The 18,683-nt window shown below is 28.6% G+C and overlaps 1 protein-coding gene and 1 long non-coding RNA gene across 3 annotated transcripts; one reads left to right on the top strand and one right to left on the bottom strand.

The window, feature by feature from the left end:
* Positions 1 to 8,594: 8,594 nt before the first annotated feature.
* On the top strand, positions 8,595 to 9,324 carry LOC126660883 (organ-specific protein S2-like). The gene is made up of 2 exons (XM_050354586.1): positions 8,595 to 8,677; positions 8,805 to 9,324. The coding sequence occupies exons 1-2, from the start codon at positions 8,633 to 8,635 to the stop codon at positions 9,138 to 9,140; spliced, it is 381 nt and encodes a 126-aa protein (XP_050210543.1). The 5' UTR covers positions 8,595 to 8,632; the 3' UTR covers positions 9,141 to 9,324.
* Positions 9,325 to 14,257: 4,933 nt separating this feature from the next.
* LOC130014987 (uncharacterized) lies at positions 14,258 to 17,089 on the bottom strand. Of its 2 annotated transcripts, XR_008789765.1 has the most exons (4): positions 16,870 to 17,089; positions 16,737 to 16,782; positions 15,028 to 15,531; positions 14,258 to 14,379 (listed from the first exon to the last, which is right to left on the bottom strand). It is a non-coding gene; the product is annotated as an uncharacterized LOC130014987 (long non-coding RNA). The 2 variants fall into 2 exon arrangements; XR_008789764.1 differs by having other exon boundaries at positions 14,258 to 15,531.
* Positions 17,090 to 18,683: the final 1,594 nt, after the last annotated feature.

Here is an 18,683-nt window from a genome sequence, read left to right as displayed (position 1 = left end):
TTCACTTCTAGTATTGTTTCCGTGTTTCAGCGCTCGTTTGAGCTCGAAGTGGGCCCCGTTTGAGCCCACAATTTTGTATTTAGTTGTAGGATCTTATTCTACGCTGTAATGGGCCAGGTCCAATGTATTTTGGGCTGCAAAGCCACTTTTGTAAGCTGCCATATCCAACTGGGCCCTAAAGCCCAAGCCCGCTAGAGGCCAGCAACTTCTAAAAGCAATTCCATGTTCGTTTGAGTTCAGAATTGACCTAGGTTTGAACCAGTGGATCCGCATCGACGAGACAAAGAACTTCAGTGTTCCGATTAAGTCAAGATTCTGATCACACAAACTTCTAGACAACAAAAGAGTGTTGCCATTAAGTAATGAATGAGCCAACCTAAATACGTAGAGAAATGTAATGAAAATGCATGGGTTTGCATGCATGCTTAACATATTTATTTTTTATTTTTTTGTTTTTAAATAAACATAATGGGCCAAAATTTAATAATATAAAGCGAACACGAATCAAATCACAACCGAATTAACGAACGACTCAAATAAAATGATCGAATGCTCAACGGAAAAAGCTAAAAAAAAAAAGGGGATATTACAGTGATATTGCTTGTAATTTGGTGAACTCACTTAGTTTTGTACTGACCCCGTTGCTCCTCCCATTTTACAGGAAGAGTAATCTATGATTTGGAGAGTCGAACTACCAAAGTTTTAATTCTCGGAAGTCATTTATACAAAACGTGGAAGAAGGTTTTCATTCTAGTAGTCCACAGTAGTCTAGATTTCTTTGACTATATATTTATATAATGCATTTTAACTCTGATATTTATTACAAATGGGGTCATGTGTATTTTGATATTGTTTCATATATTAATTATGATTTATAAAGCAAAAAATTTATAATAATTTTTAGGCTTGCTACGGGTTTCGGAGGTATCACTCCCATTTCCTAGCGCCAGTCTCGATTCATAAATTTGGATCGTGACACTAAAACATGTTTAGATCTAATATTAAGAGGCTAATGAACTTAATCACATTAATTTAGCACTAAAATCCAGCAAGTATGCTACATGATGGAATCCCTAGGAATAGATGCTTGTGTAGGAGTATTTGCTACATGCCTCACATGCCAGTATCGAGTTATATGCGCGTCTCACATTATCCTATGGACTTTATGTATGATTAAGATGAGATAACCAGATATGTCATGTAAATACGATGTGGTCGAAAAGTCAAGTACAACAATTTTGGTATTGTCCATCGAACCCAGTCATTTGATTTGATGCATGATGATCTTCCCCTTAAGCGCGTGAGGCTATCTAGTAGAGAAGACATTTCCTAACTTAGCTAGGTGGCGACTCCATTTTTCAAAATCTTTCAAGATCTGAGGATTTACTCCCTATAAATACACTACCTCATTCATCTTTTAGAATACCTAGAACCAAAAGAATTGAACACATAATATAGACATTGATGTGAATAAGGAGAAAATGGAATGTGTATGATGTGAGGGATATAAGTTAATTCTAACCCTTTTGAGTTACTTCTTATATAGAGTTAAATATTTTGTGAGTTTTTCTTTTAAGGGCATATTTACTAGAGATGTTTTCTTTTTGGAGATTCTTCACTAATTTTGTACTCTTTTTGATGATTAGTGAATGGATCGATTTTTTCGCCGGTGTATGTATGTTTTAATGCCGAACTACATAAATATCTTGTGTCATTTTTTTATTTTGCTATATTGTTATTTATTGATCAAATCCATGATTAAATACTTAACGAATAGTTTCGATTCTGCTGCGCATATCAATCCAGTCACAAACTGATCATAATAATTGGTACCATAATTTCAACAATTGTTATCAATGTTGTAACAATAAATTATGCATACTTAATCCATTTAAATACATAATTAATCGTATCATAAACAGATCGACCCATCCGTTTATGACCAAAATCTATTAGTCTCAAATGCAAACTCGTTAAGTTTTATGTTATTTCATATTATTTAATCGCGCAGTTCAATTGGAAATGGAAACAAACATCTATTATTAGAGAATGGGTGATAATTATTTGAATGAGAAGTTCAAAAAATAAATTATTAAATCGCTGTCCCAACAAATAATTTAGATTCTGATACTGATCAATATCAAATAGAATTCCCAACCACCGGACATGCTCACAAAAACACATTTCTTAGAGCATATTTTAATCACACCTACTCTCTGAAATCAATAAAATAGATTACCAGTACAGTTCATTTCGAAAATAAAAATTTAAAAAAGAGAATATTTTAAAATCAAATCTTTTCAGATGAATTATTCATTTCCATTTAAAATATCCAAAATCAATGTTCAGAGCTCCTTGGCAAATAATTTAACTCTTCGGTGTTTGGATAATTTAAAAATTTCGAAATAAACGAGCTTTGCGAAATGACGAATCAAGTACTAATACACTAATTTACTTGTGTAGTAGTAAGGCGGTTTCTTATTATAGATATTATTATTGGAATTTTCCCTATTCGGCTAATGACGTTTTTACATGCTTGAACTATTTTCTGGTTCATAGCTAGCATTTATATTAGATTTTTGCTTGTAATTTTGTGACTTCATTCAATTTTATGTAGATGAACTAATATATTTATCATTTACATAATAAAAAAACAACGCTTAAAAATGAGAATTAATGGCTTATCACTAGACCTGTTCATGCCCTTTTTTGACACAACAGTCAACATCCAAACTTAAAATTTAATGTTTATGTGAAAGTTGAGTTGCCCTGAACATAGATTTTGGACCTTTCAAATGGAAATGAATAATATTATATAATTAAATCTTTTCAGATGAATTATTCATTTCCAATTGAAAGATCCAAAATCTATGTTCAGAGCAACTTGCCATATCAACTTAAGTGTTTTTAGATTAAAAATATTTATATACAATTATCATTTCATTTATTCTGTAAAAGTTTAATTTTTAATTTGAAATAACATTTAAAAAAGATTCAATTGAAACAGTCTTTTATAATAATTTGAAGATATTATTATATGTAAAAGTTATTAGTTATAAATTGGAGAGATTTAGGAATTTACCTAAAATAATAAAATAATAGGACTTTATACCTCAAAGCGGAAAAGTCAATGAAAATACATCACGGTTTTAATTGTTTTGTGTTTGTACTCCCATGTCTAAAAGAAATTAGACTTATACTCTGACTATAAAATGTTCAATTTGACAAGTGCTCTCTCTCTCTCTCTCCACGCATCATGCATGTGTCCACTGTTAACAAATTTGAACTTTCTTTTATTTATTCAAATGTTCATTTTTTTTTTATTTCTTTTTATTTCTTTATTTTTTAAATTAACAAATATACATATTATAAATTACCAATAAATAAAATATTTTTTATTTATTTATTTTAGTATTATCAAATATTTTATAATTTAAAAATATATGCTACTATTGAGATATTTTATTATATTAATGACATATTCAAAAATTCTATGAATTAAATAAAAAATCATAGTATCAAATTATCATATGATTATCACAACTTCACCTTAACATGTAATTATCAGTGTATCATATTATATTGGCATTTCATTATCATGTTATTATCAGTATCGTATGTAGCAGATTATTATATGATAATGTGATGATACTGCTGGATAATATAAGACAAAATCGCATTATCACCTTATCATATGATTATCACTAATCACCTTATTATATGATTATCACTGTATCAGCTTATCATATGATTATCACATCTTCACTTTATCATGTAATTATCAGTGTATCATATTCCATTGGCATCTTATTATCATGTTATTATCAGTATCGTATGTAGCAGATTATTATATGGTAATGTGATGATATTGCTGTCTAATATTAGACAAAATGCAGTATCATATTATCATATAATTATCACAGTATTATATTATCATATGATTGTCACAGTATTATATTATCATATGATTATCACAGTTTCATCTTATCATATAATTATCAATGTATCATATTGCATTGTCATTTTATTATCATGTCATTATCAACATCATATGTAGCAGATTATTATCATCTCATTATCATAATTTTTCTGTTATTTTTTTTCATGCAAGTATCATATTATCATACTATTATCATTTTATTATCAATAAGAACCTTATCATACTACTATCTTCACATTATCATCTCGTTATCATAATTTTTATGAAATTTTTTTCCCATATAGGTATCATATTATCATACTATTATCATAACTTTATTATTTAATTATCATGTGGTTATCACTGATAGCATGAATTTTTTTGTAATTATATTTTCACGTACGTTATCATCCAATTATCATAACCTTATCATACTTCATTATCATCTAGTTATCATAATTTTTATGTAATTTTTTTCCATATAGGCATCATATTATCATACTATTATCATAATTTTATTATTTAAATATCATCATATCATGAATTTTTTTGTAATTATATTTTCACGTACGTTATCATCCAATTATTATAACCTTATCATACTTCATTATCATCTAGTTATCATAGTGTTATAATACAGTGATACTCATATGATAATCATACCTTTTTTTATAAAAAATATTTTCCGCAGTGATAATTATATGATAATCAGATGCTGTTTTTTTGCAGAAAATCGTTTTTTTGTGCAGAAAATCATTTTTTTTTATCATAACATTGTTTTTATGCAGATTTTTAGATCTAAAGTTGAGAAAAAAAAAATTAAGAGTAATTTATTTAGATCTGAAAGTTAAAATAAATTGTATTTATCACCACGAATCAAAAAAATCGCTAAAAGCAAATATGAAAAAACGGCGGAGCGGTGGCGAAACGATGGCGGAGCGACGACGAATCCATGAAGGAACGACGACGAAAAAAAGAAAAAAAATGAAGAAGAAAAAGAAGAAGAAGAAGAAGAAGAAAAAAAATGGCAAAAGAAAAGAAAACAGAGAAGAGAAAGAAGAAGAAAGAGAGAAGAAGGAAAAAGAGAGAAATAAAAGTGACAGGTGTATGATTAGAGTAAGAAAAATATGATTAGAGTAAAATAATAATAAGAATGAGGTATAATTATAATATAAACATGTGTTAGAGTAAAAAAATAACTTTATTAAAAGGGTGAGGTATTTTCTCTATCTTTTTTTTTTTGAGGTATGAAATCATATTATTTTTAAAAAGAGAGTATTTTTTCTAATTTTCTCTATAAATTGCTTTTAGTTAGTTTTTAAGTAAAAGTTTTACATAAATTTGTTTTACAAAATTAAGTGAGCTAATTTGTTTTTTTGTGTGTGAACGAGATATGCCCGTTTGGCCAACTATTTTTAAGTTTTTATGTCTTTTTTAAATTTAATCAAACTTTTTATATTTTACAATACTATTTCAATTTTATTTTTCAAGGCAAGTCTAATTAACTTTTCAAAATTGATTCGATTTTATCCATGTGAAAAAGCTACGCTCAATACTATTTCATTTATTCTCTCTCATCTCTCTAAACTCTCTCTTTCTTTTCAAAAACCCTAACCGCAACAAGAGGGAGGTGATTTTGGTTATTTTTTGGTTCAAAATCACCTCCCTACCTTCTCGTTTTCTGTTTAAATATCATATTTAGCTTGTTTTGCGTCAATAATCACAGATCTGAGATCTGTTGATATTTTTATTTCTTCTTTTATGGATGTTTTGTCTTCCTTTATGAAGTTCTGGCTCTTACCCTTTATGGGTTTTGCTATTTCCTTGATGGAATAATCTACGTAGCGTAGATCTGAAGTGCTATCAGTAGAAATTTTATTTTTAATATTTTCTCAATCGGACTCATTCAAAGACCAAAGAGTCGATTTTTGGTTTAAAATAACCTTCGAGTGGAGCGGCCGGATCGCCGAGTTGCATATTCAAAGAGCTCCGCCAATGCGATTGAAGAAATTAGATATGATTTTCTGTTATTTTACTGATGTTCTATTATTGTACTTCTTGAATGTATTGATTTATTCAATATTTGATAAAGTTGTATTTTTATTTCTCTATTAATGAAATTTTCATTATTCTCAAAAAAAAAAATTATGTGGCATTACAGCCACCGGTCTAATTATACCGAAAAGCAAATTTTTTTATATATTTTGTAAATTTATTTGAAACATCTATAATTTGTAAAAACCATTCTAACTAACTTGACAATTTTATTGTAATATCCATTTTTTTCAATCAATTAAGTGTGTTAATCGTTAACCTCAATATAATATAGGTCTAATGTCTCAAAATCCCAACCTTTTAGCCCCTTTTCAATCATACTCTGACGTTGAAAATTTGTCAATTTTACCCTATTTTGCATTTTTGTGTTTCAATTGTACCCTAAAAAAAATAAATTAACGTTTTTTTCGTTTGGAAATTTGTTTAAAACATTCTACATGTCTAGCATATATTAATTGTACGTTTTTAAAATTTATTTAAATTTAGTTAAATTAATTAAGAATTTAAGTTAGTGTTAATATGATTATGGGTTTTAGTTAGTTTTTAAAAATAAAGAACTTATTTGTACTTTTTTGAATAAAGAAGAATTTAATTTCATGTTTAAACTTAGTTAATTGAATGATTTTATCATTAAAGTTAAAAAATTAACAAAAATTAAAAAATTAGGGTACAATTGAAAACGAAAAATTCAAAAGTGGGTAAAATTGATAAATTTTCAACGTTGGGGAATTGAAAAAAAAATAAAGGTGAGGGTTTTTTGAGTGATTAGACCTATAATATATATCTGCCACCAAAAATTATAGAATTTAGATTTAGTTTTTGACGTTTCTGATTTTCTTTAGATTAAGAGTTAAATGTTGAAATTCTGAAAAATAACTTTTGCAAATTATAAAGTTAATAAATTAATTCAACTGAAAATTTGGGACATTTAAATTGACTAGAAAAAGATTTGGACAGATTTTGTAACAAAATTATCAATTTGGATTAAATTGCGATATTTTTAAAATGTTTAACTTTTGACACAATTAAGCCACGTAACTGGAAATTCTCGCGTGGCATGCCATGTGGATAAAACTAATTCAATTTTGAAAAGTTGGATAATATTACACCGAAAATTAAAAGTATAGATAAACACTATTTATTTAAAAATAAATGGCTTATTAGTAAAATAAATTCAAACTTTTGCGGTTTCTATTTTATTTACGACTTTTAATTTTCATAATATGTCTTAATTTTAACATTTTATTGCAATTGTAGCCATTTTTTTCAGCAATTTGTTTTAATTTTTCACCTCAATATTATATCTATTAGGCTTATTTGATATTTATTGTCATTTTTAGCTTCAGTTTTTTTGCTTGGACCATCAAAAAAGCTATAGAATTTAGAAGTAGATTTTAACATTATATTTGATTTTTAAGTATTAGAAGTTAAATTTTGAAATACTTAAAAATGGATTTTTCTGTTACAGAGTTAATTTATAAATTAAACAAAAAAAATCAAAAGAATTAAATTGATTAGAAAAAATTGGTTTAAATGGCAACAAAATAATAAACTCAGAACATTATTATAAAAATTAAAAATTTTGGATAAAAATTACAACAACCCCGCAAAAGTTTGATATTATTTTTCTATTAGGCCAACATAAAAGGAAAAAGTAAGCCTTATCGTGAAAAAAAATCCAAACCTTTAATACTTTTTTATATTAATAAAAATGACGATTTTGCTTTATGTAATTTTTTAGAAAAATTTAAACTAATTACATATCTATAAAATATATTTAAAAATTAAAAATTAAAATTAAAAATTAATTAAATTATTTTGTTTAGTTAATAAAAAAATATGAATTTTTTAAAATATATATGAGTTTTATAATAACATAACTATTTAAAGATGAATTGAATTTTGGTTGGGTTATTATGTGGTTTGATCGGATTTGATTTTAGTTGGATTAATAGTGTTGCCATGTCAGGAATTTTCTGAGTTGGCATGTGACATGGCAGACATGCTGGCACAAAATCGGTTCAATTTAAAAAATGGCTACAAAAAAACTAATATACTCAAAAATAGCTAAACGGGCCGATTTTCAAATTATTGGATATAATTGACGACACCCGCAAGGATTTGGTATTTAGGGTGATTATTGGATTAGTAGTGTTGCCACGTTAACATTTCTGATTTGACATATGACGTGGCAGACATGTTGGTCCAGAATTGGTTCGATTTAAGAAATGGCTACAAAAGCAACCAATATATTCAAACAATGGCTGAATGAGCCGATTTTCAAAGTATTGGATATATAATTGAGAACACCCGCAAATATTTTATATTTTAGATTGATCAAGCCAAAATAAAAATAGCCTAATAGTCTAAAAGATAACAAGTTTGACCACCAATTTGACTATTATTACAACAGAAAAATACAATTTAGGATTGTTATAAAAATTAAAAAATTTGGATAAAATTGCAACAAATCGTAAAAGTCTGGATCTTTTCACCATTAGACAAAATAATTATGTTACATTAATTTACTCTCTTTTAACCTAAAATGGGACAGAGAACATTTTATTATTTATTATTATCTTGGCCTATAAATAGACATATGAGGGGTGTATATCACCACACCACAAATTACCTACTTTCCTTTTTCTACTAAAAGATATGAAATCTTTGTTTGCTTTGGTCTCTTTCTTTTTGCTTCTTTCGGTAAGCCTGCATTTCTAATAATTATATTACATATTCCTTTATCTAATAACCTACATTTGATATGAAAATCAACTATATTTAAATTTTAAATTATGCTAACATTTGGCTTATAATTATACTTTAACAGTTGTTGAGCACTATCAATGGAAGAAAGGATGTTGGGGAATATTGGAATCAAGTGATGAAAGATCGAAATGTTGAGCAAAGTCCCGATGCTTCAATTTACCGTAACGACGTATCGTTTGATGATCGTAAAATGTTTGCTAATAATGATCGTTTGAAGACAAGCCCTTACGATGCCACAATTTACCACAATGATATTGGTCTCAAAGGAGAGCAAATATTTGCTAAAAATGATCATTTGAAGACAAGCCCTTATGATGCCACAATATATCACAATGATAAGGTGGTAGGTATGAAGGGTTCTGTGCAATTGCCTGATGTTTCAATATATCATGATTGATCCTTTGCCCCTAAACAATCTTTATGTTTTATGTTAATTATTATTATTATTATTATTAGTATCGTCTTATGTGTTTATTTCTAGTGATTGTATGTGGTTCCACTAAGCTTAATTGCTAAGATAAATTTATATGATGTGTGATTTGTAATATTTATAACATACTAGTGTCGCTTTACGTGTTTCACACGTGGCTCGTAGTGTAACTCGTCAAATAATAAGTGAATAATTGTTTTTATAATTTTAAATTGTATTTAAAATAGCAAATAATATTTTTTTTTAAAAATAAATATTAAATATTAATTTATTATAAGTTATTTATCTTAGTTGGAATTTATATAATTAAAAATTAAAAATAATTTAATATTTAAAATAGTAATTAGTATTCTAAAAAATAATATTAACATAATATTATAAGTAGTTTATAATCTAACTTTAATAATCGTGTCAATTGTTTTTCTTCTATCAATTATATTTTGTAAAGTAGAAAAAATATTAAAATAAATGTGCTTGTTCATCCTCCGTTTTCATCTAATTTAAAAGTAACATATTAATTATTTAAGTATGATAAATTATTTTAGTAAAATTAGATCATTAATAGTAGTAAAAGAAATAAATTGATAAAATGAAATCATAATATTAATTTTCTCACCATGGTTACATATCCAAATAGTTATTGTGGTTGTACTGTACTTGGATTACCTAGGTAGTAGTTGATAAAATATCGATTAAATAAGATAAGCACAGCACAAATATATAGAGTTGCGGAGATAATTATTATCTATTCAATATTAAATAAAAATTAATATTTAAAATGATTCGTTTGATTAGTACTCTAACTAAGTATCCTAATATAAAATTATAAGTAGTTTATTTCAATTAGTACTCTAACTCTAATAATTATTTTAATTATTTTTTAACTAACAATAATTATATTTTACTATCCCAACCTTTTCGATCTAAACTTTCAGAGACTGATTTAGCGGTTACGTTGCTTGTGCTCAGACTTGATTCTCCATTATTCTTCTTCTTGGAGTTGATAAAATCAATTCGGCTTGACCTTCACTTCATTTATGTTTTGTTTATTCAATTATACTCTAAAAATGCTAAGTATTTACATTTTAAATTAAAAACTACAAAAGGTAAAAGTGACTATAAAATTCTCTATTTTGCGCAATAAGAGACTAAAATATGCAATACAAATGATATGAAATTGACGTGAAATAGAGACTTATCAGTTGTGTTGAGTGATTTTAAGCATGAAAATAGAGAAATCGTTGATGGGTCTTGAGAGCACGTTGGAGTAGTAATTCGACAGTCGGAAATTGTTCCGGTGAGCAGAAATTGCTGCTCACTAAGAGCAGCAAAACTTTTGCTCACAAGCAGAATTCAGCTCTGCTCGTGCGAGCAGAGCTGAACACCTCTTTGAGGGCTGCAATCACAGCCCTCGGCCGTCGGGGAAAGCGTGATTTTGACGTTAATTTGAGCCCCGCTCGTATGATTTTTAGGTTGATTTAATAAGCGCAAGTTTGACGATTATTAGCGATGATTGAAGTTGACGTTTAAATAATTTTAAGAGATAGTTTGGAGGTATGAAAAATGTATAAAGAATACATTTTTAAGGTTAATATGAGTTGACTAATTGACAATGAATGGAGTTCAAGTCTTGTGTTAGAGTTTGAATATAAGTAAAATGGTAAGTTAAAACAAGGATTAAAAGCTAGTGAGGAGCTAAATATGAGAGTGGATTATGGGCTAACGAAATGTCGGAATGAATCGTGTCGTTGTATTCGTTACAAAACATAGAATGGAAGTGTGGGACAGCCGCTGCCACAAAAGTGGCCAGGTAGCTGCAGAACTGACTGCAAATAGCAGCCCTTAGGGCTGTTTTGCTGTTAATAAATCAGCCTGGGGAAGCAACTTTCGGGCTAGTTTCCGACATATTCAAATTTGATTTTGAGTCCGAGGTCTAAATGAAAGAAGTAGAGGACGTTTTGAACTATAGGAATGTCAAATTTGTTTCGGATTACGACTAGTTTACGTGCTCTGTTTCTAAGCCAGAAGCAGCAGCCATAATGGACTATTTTGCAGGCCAAAACTGCCAATTTAAGGGAACTAACTTCAGTTACAATTTCCGACACCTTAGGACTATAATTTCAGTTTAGAATCTAAATGAAAGTTGTAAATGGGGCTACGAAATATAAAGATGTCAAGTTTTTTTTGGAGTCAGGTTGTTTTAATAGCCCGAAGTTGCCTAGTTAGCTAGTTTTAGGAAAACTAGTTTTAATTAACGAAATGTAAACTCGTTCATTATCTGATTTATAAATTGGCGTTTCGAATGAGGATTAATGGTAAATTATGGAAAACTGATATAATAAGTTAATTATCGAACCAGCTCGGTAATTAATTTAATTTAGCTAAATGGCTAGCTAATAAATAATATTTGGACAAATGTTTTTTAATAAATGGCATTATGACTTTAAAAGTTATCAATTTATTTTGAGGCTATGTAAACTGTTATATTCCCTAAGTATTCTATAGCTAGAACGTATTTAGATTAGAATCCATTTTAATTACGATTCATTATTGTATTTACGTAGACTCGGCAAGGCGACTACCAACTGGACACGAAACGTAAAGAACGCGACATCGGTTTGCTATGACCAAAGTTTTTGGATAGCAATTAGTGAGTTTGCTATTTACTTTCGTATACTATAATTATAAGCTGTTAATTGTATGGTGATTCATTAAATGCATTAGATATATTCTTACTTGGTGGTTAACTTGAATGTTTTCTATATGAGATATAGCTTGGATACATTATTTGACATATTTTAGTTATTTGTACATTGTGATGTTTGATTTGATGATCCGACGAAACGAGCTATCTATTAGGCGTCAATAAGACTGCGTGATCACCGGTGTTGGTCGAGTCTATATGTCCATATTTCAGTATGACTCAATTGGTCTGGATTTATTGTGATTTAATTACGAGATTGGAAGGAGGATTATGTTTGACAGATATGAGGTTAACTCGGTGGAACTATCTCGGGACCTGTATCTGGTGAGTTAACTCGGTTGAACTATCTCGGGATTTATAACTTGGGATTAAGCGGCGGGATGAGTTAACTCGGTCGAATTATCTCGGAACTATGCCATATTGTAGCGGTTAATTCGGTTGAACTATCTCGAGACTGTACTTTTTTAGTTGATTTGATTTGAGACAAAACAAACAGTATTTGTAATTTAGAAGGAAGTCTAGTCTGTTTCCCCTTATGATTAAGATTAGAGTTTTATCGGATCAAATATTGTTGTTTGATTTAATGTATGTTTATGCAATTTATATTCATAGTATCTTAAGTAAATGTGAACTCACTCGGCGTTGTCTGACCTACCAACAGTGGTTTCTTTCAGGGGTATAGTATTGGATGTAATGGACTTTTATCCTTATTTCAGAAGTCTGTGGGTACAGAACGAAGGAGTCAATATGTAGTGTTGCAGTAGTCAAGTCTTTGTTTGTAAATAGTTGTCAAACGGTTTTGTATGTTTGTCTATATTCTAATAATTATGAAAGGTTTTTAAACTGCGCTTTTAAACCCTCTGTATATATGTGAGAAATAGGGCATTGCTTGATATGAGATATAGCTTTGTGAGACCCTGATTTTTAGAGATCGCTTTATATCGGTTTTCAGAAAGTGGTTTGATAATTGAAAACGATAATTGTATCATTTAAAGAAGTTTTTTGAAAACGTTTTGTGAATGTTTATTCCGCGAAAAATTTATAGTGTTTTCTAGGCTTGCTACGGGAAATTTTGGAGCTATCACTCCCATTTCCTAGAGCAGGCCGCGACCCTCGATTCTGGATCGTGACACATATGAAACACATTTAAAATGTTTTAAAAACATCAAATGTAGTATGTATATAATATAATTTTCAAACTGTTGAAAACTATAAAAATGCAAAATATACGTTTTTTATACAGTTTGGATGCATATCATTTCGTTCAAAATATACATTTTACATAAACTGGAATAATAGTGGTGCTAGAATCGCTATGCACCATAACACGACGAATATGACAATTTTGAGCAATTATTAGGCCATAAAAATGACCTTGCATAATATCACCAACCTATTCAAATTTCAACAAAAAGTTAATGCAAGAAAAGTTAAGTAATAAATATCAAAATTTGAAAGGTTAAGTAATAAATATCAAAATTTGAAAGGTTAAGTAATAAATATCAAAAAGTTAATGCAAGAAAAGTTAAGTAATAAATATCAAAATTCGAGATAAAATTGCAAAATCGTGGTTAGAAATTACTAAACAGATTAAAACGACAACAGTGATAGAGTTTAAAAGAAATTTAAAATTTGAAAGGTTAATAATGTCAGTTAATGGAAAAAACAAGAAAATGGTGAAAGTTAAAGGGGAAGAAGAAACATCCAGTTATATGTGTTCATCTTTCAAAAAAAAAAAAATTAAATCAAACTGACATATATAGAGAGTAGAGATGCATCACGTATAATCACTACCACATAAGTCACTTTCAGCAACACCGGACAAGTGTTGCTGTATGTACAAAAACCGTTGCCTTAAGTCTATTGCAACGCTTTTCAATCAGCTACATTTGCGGCCGCTGCAATAGGTTTTGATAGCTATTGCAACAGTTGTTTTTATACTATTGTAATAGAAATAAAATCGTTGCAATTTATAACAAACGCAACGGTTTCAAACATCTACTGTAACAATTTTGTAGTGCACATTAGGCAACATTTATTTTTATAAGGCAACGATTTATATAGTACTTTAGGCAACATTTATTTTTATAAGGCAACGATTTAAATAGTACTTTAGGCAACATTTGTTTTTGTAAGGCAACAATTTCAATACCACTTTAGGCAACACTTATATATGCTATGATGCAATGGGTTGGCTAAAACTTTAAACAACGGTTTATATAGAAAATGCAACAGTTTATATTTGAGGAACAAAAGTTAAAATTATTCGCTAAATTTAGAAACGGAAAACATTCACTAAAATGAAATAACAAAAAATATTCACCAAAATAAAAAAAAAACGGAAAATCATAAAATTCAAAATTGGAAAATATTTCATCCATCCATTACATCACAAACAGAAAATGTTCACTAAAATATTCATCAAAAATAACAATTATACTACTAAACATTGAGCGCCTTTTCTACTACAGAACCATTTTCCACAAATATCTTCCTCATATCCTGCAAAACCACAAACAATAATACTCAAAATTTGCAAACATAACTTAATGAGATAAATGTGCAAGAGAACGAGTACTTAACTAGAGGAGCTGTCACTCAAAATTTAGCGCTTTCAGAATCCGATTTTTCACTTGGTTCATTTGCCATCAGATTCACTTGAGACGTGATTTATTACTCACATGTACAAAGGCGGCCAAGCTGATTTTGAATAGTATTTCTTATGCCAGGTGGCCTACTAAGGTTTAAAGAATAACCGATTTACTAATTAGCCTATATCCATGCCATCAAATATTAGTGTAGGGTAATAAAGATTTTAAGTGTGTTTAAGATGGAGATAAAAAGCACAGCTGCATTGTTAAAGCATCAAAAATAGGTCTTAAGATTTCTAATATCTAATCACATTAGCTTGAAGACAATAAATTATTCCAAAACAAACTTACATATATTTAATCAGATGCCATCACATTAAATAATAAAAAAAGGATGGGTGGCACTACCATAGGCTATCACTTAGCAGTGACGAATAACAAGTTACGGTGGCGTGGCGTAGTATACAGTCAGCCATTTGTTTTGTAGTTGTTATTTTGTAGATGAAACAATTTCAGACATTACGAATCACGGAGAAAAATGGAAAACCAGATGACTAACCTTGCAAAAATGGTACAGAAACTTCTCCACCGGCAACTTTCAAAAGATTCTCTTTCACATTCATAATGCACTGCAGATATTAGCTAACATTAGATAATACAGGTACACTTAACTAACAAAGCTCAAAGAAAACTATTAGAGAAAAAGTCCAAAGGCCGAGGCTGCCTGGTGCTTGCGAAGCATATCAAGCCCATAAAGAAATTACATATTGGGAGAATCTAGCACCAAAAAGCAGCACGGATAAAATTGACTCCCAATCTACATGGAATAAACAGAATGTAATAATGAAATTAGAATCGAGCTATTAGGATATAGTAACAATAGAAAATAACAACTAAAAGATACAATGGCTCAATCCTGAGGTGCAATCGACAGCTAAAATCTGACTACAATTCCATATGGGAATTCTTCCTTTATTGGAGCTACATGTATCAAACCAATATCTCATATTGACCTACTCCTCGAGCAATGCCTCTGTAACGCTGATCCAAAAGCCCAGGCAATCTGAAATACAACAGTAAACAACAAAGCTAAAGTTATGCAAGAGAATCTTTCTAACATCTTGTCAAGGTGTAAAATAGAACATCCATATTACTGAAAACAAACAACTCAGTAGTACTAATAGAAGAACGTAATCAATAAACCAGCCTAAGCAAAAAAAAACAAGAATGAAATATCGTTCATAAAATGTAATTGCAGAACCCACTCTATCTACAAAAATATTGTAAGATAAATAGCACGTTGCCACACCCATCATAAAAAAGTTGAGAAGAACACATCTAACTGTATTAGGATCTACTGGATAACCAAAACTTATAGTGTTGTTTTTCCACACCGCCCTCATATTTGAATGCTCATTGTGCTTCTCTTAAATTTTGCTAGAAGATTTCAAACTTTTATCACATCTAACAAAACTAGGATAAGACTAAGAGCCATGACAAGATATTAGTTCATTACAATATAAACTACTCATTTATAAACTACTGATTTGAAAAATGTGTCGACCTGACTCTAAGAACTGCATTGCAACATAAAAATTATTAGCAAAGACCTGAGATAGCAAAGCATGTGCTTAACTAATGATCATTCATCACCAGTATCAATTGAAGTATATGGATTTGGCTCAATTCACAAGTTACACAAAATTAATATATAATAAATATAAAATTTATTTCAAAATTAATTAGGTTGAACTTGAAATTGAGCTACTAAATTTAAAAGTGGATCAAATTTAAATCAAATTCCAATTCATTAAGATTTTTACCGATCAAGTTCCTGGACAACATGATCTACTTGAGTATTGTCTCCTAATTATTGATTAAAAGTAAAAAAAAAAATGAATTCAATTAACAAAGACATGCAGGAAATGGTACATGTACATAGGTAATCAGTCAGCAGATTAATGTCACAAAATTGACGAATTCAATATAAAAACTATTAGCAAAGACTACAAGGACGGGGTCACAAAGTTAGATAACCAGACTTGGGATAACTTGCAAACTCCACACAGATTCAAAAAAGCAACTATAATTTTCTCAAAAACCCTAACAATTAATTTCTTCCTCTTCTTGCTCATTGTTGATAATGCAATATTATTTTGAATTCTACATGTTCATAGCATTTCACAAACAGAACAAACAATAAATCCTAAGATTTCACAAACAGTAAACCCTAACATATATATAAAATAAATTTGAAATTATACTTACTTATCATGTGAAGACATTGAAGAGAGCCTCAAATTATCAGTAAACCCTAGGAGTTGAAAAGATGACAGATCTTCAAATGAGAGCAATGAAAATGAAATTGAAAGTAAAACTGCTGAAGAGAGATGGCGATTACCTTTAATCCATGGAGAAGAGAGATTATGTCGATGGCGAAGAGAGATTATGGCGATGGCGAAGAGAGAAACTTTCAAGCACGAGAAACTCTGGAAATGCACGAGAAACTTTGAGAGAAACTCTGAAAATGGAAATGAAATTGAAAAACAGAGTTTGAGAGATTATGGCTTGGCGCATTTCCTATTCCGAAAAACAAGTGCTTATTTTTTATTTTTCAATAATATGAATGAGTTGGTGAATCACCTGATTTATTTTATAACTTGATCTAATTAAGGTTATTTACTTATTTAGTATACATTTTCTAATTTCATTTATAGTTTGCTTTAGTTAATATTAAAATTTTAATAAAAAAATTATGATACAGTATTTATGTAAATATTAAAATAATTTCAATTTATCAAATAGTTAAATAAATAAATAAAACAAATTTTGAATATTGAAATATTATGAAAGAAAGTAAAAATATTATTTAAAAAAAAATTGGCATGAGATAAGACAACAGTTTAAAAGTGTTGCTAGATTCAGTTAAATTGTTGCATTTTCTTAAACTAATGCAACTGTTTTTTATATTTGTTGCCGTATGTTGTAATTTTGTTAATTTTGTTAATTTTTTTGTAACGGTTTTTAACCGTAACCTTTCGGTTGCCTTATATAAACTATTGCAATAGTTTCAAAACTGTTGCTCACCTACTGTTGCTAAAAGCAACTTATGTAGTAGTGAATATGTAATTTTTTTTTGTTATTAGTTAATAGATGTAAACCATAAATTAACATTGATGAAACAAATTAGAAGTTTAAATATTTTTGTAATAAAAGTCCGCATTTAGCCCAATTTTATAATTTTTTCATTTTTATATGTCCTACAAACAGGTGCAACAAACCAAATAGAATTATTAATATATGTTAGAACAAATAATATTATTAGATAAATATAATATAAAAAGTAAAATTAAATAGTTAAATAGTTAAATATTTTATCTAAAATAATTATAGCACGAAATCAATCATTTCATACTTTAGATTTATTTAAATTAAATGCAAACTTTTTACTTTGATTTAATACAGATATTTTTAATTTAAGAATTTAATTGTTAAAAATATGATAGTGTTGAGATTCAAGTATATTTATCGCCTATAATCATTAGAATGGAAAGTTGGAAAAGATAAATTATTGAAATGACGTAGTATTATTTGATAAGTGTCCCTCCAATTTTGTTTTGTAATGTAAAGTAGTAATACATACTATGTAGATTGGATACTGAATATCAAATAAAATTCCCAACCACCGGACAGGCTCACAAAAAGACAATTTTTAAAGTATTTTTAAGAGATAATTATAAATAGGATTAATTTTATAAAAAATTATGACTTTTACACAAAATTTTATTTTAATCACAACTTTTAAAAGTTGGCATTTAAAGGCACGACCTTTTATTTTGTTTCAAATATATAATCAAAGTAAAATTCGGTATATTTTTTTTAACGAAAAATTACTAATCCTACATATTATAGCCGAAAGATAATAATATTTGATGTCTGTTTATAATTTGGGTTCTTAATTAACAGTTTAATAAAAAATTAGTGAAAAAAACACTAAAATGATAAATTTCAAAAAAAAATAAAGGTCATGATTTTATATGGCAACTTTTAAAGGTCGTGATTAAAATAAAATTTCGTGTGAACATCGTGATTTTTTATAAAATTAACCCTTATATATAGGGTTAATTCCTAAAAAAATCACGAACTTTACACGAAGTTTCATTTTAATCATGACCTTTAAAAGTTGTCATTTAAAGGTAGGAACTTTCATTTTGT

The sequence above is a fragment of the Mercurialis annua genome, linkage group LG8 (genome assembly GCF_937616625.2).
Source record: "Mercurialis annua linkage group LG8, ddMerAnnu1.2, whole genome shotgun sequence".
NCBI classification, from domain to species: domain Eukaryota; kingdom Viridiplantae; phylum Streptophyta; class Magnoliopsida; order Malpighiales; family Euphorbiaceae; genus Mercurialis; species Mercurialis annua.
Note: the sequence above shows the minus strand (reverse complement) of the source record. Positions and strands in the feature narration are given on the sequence as shown.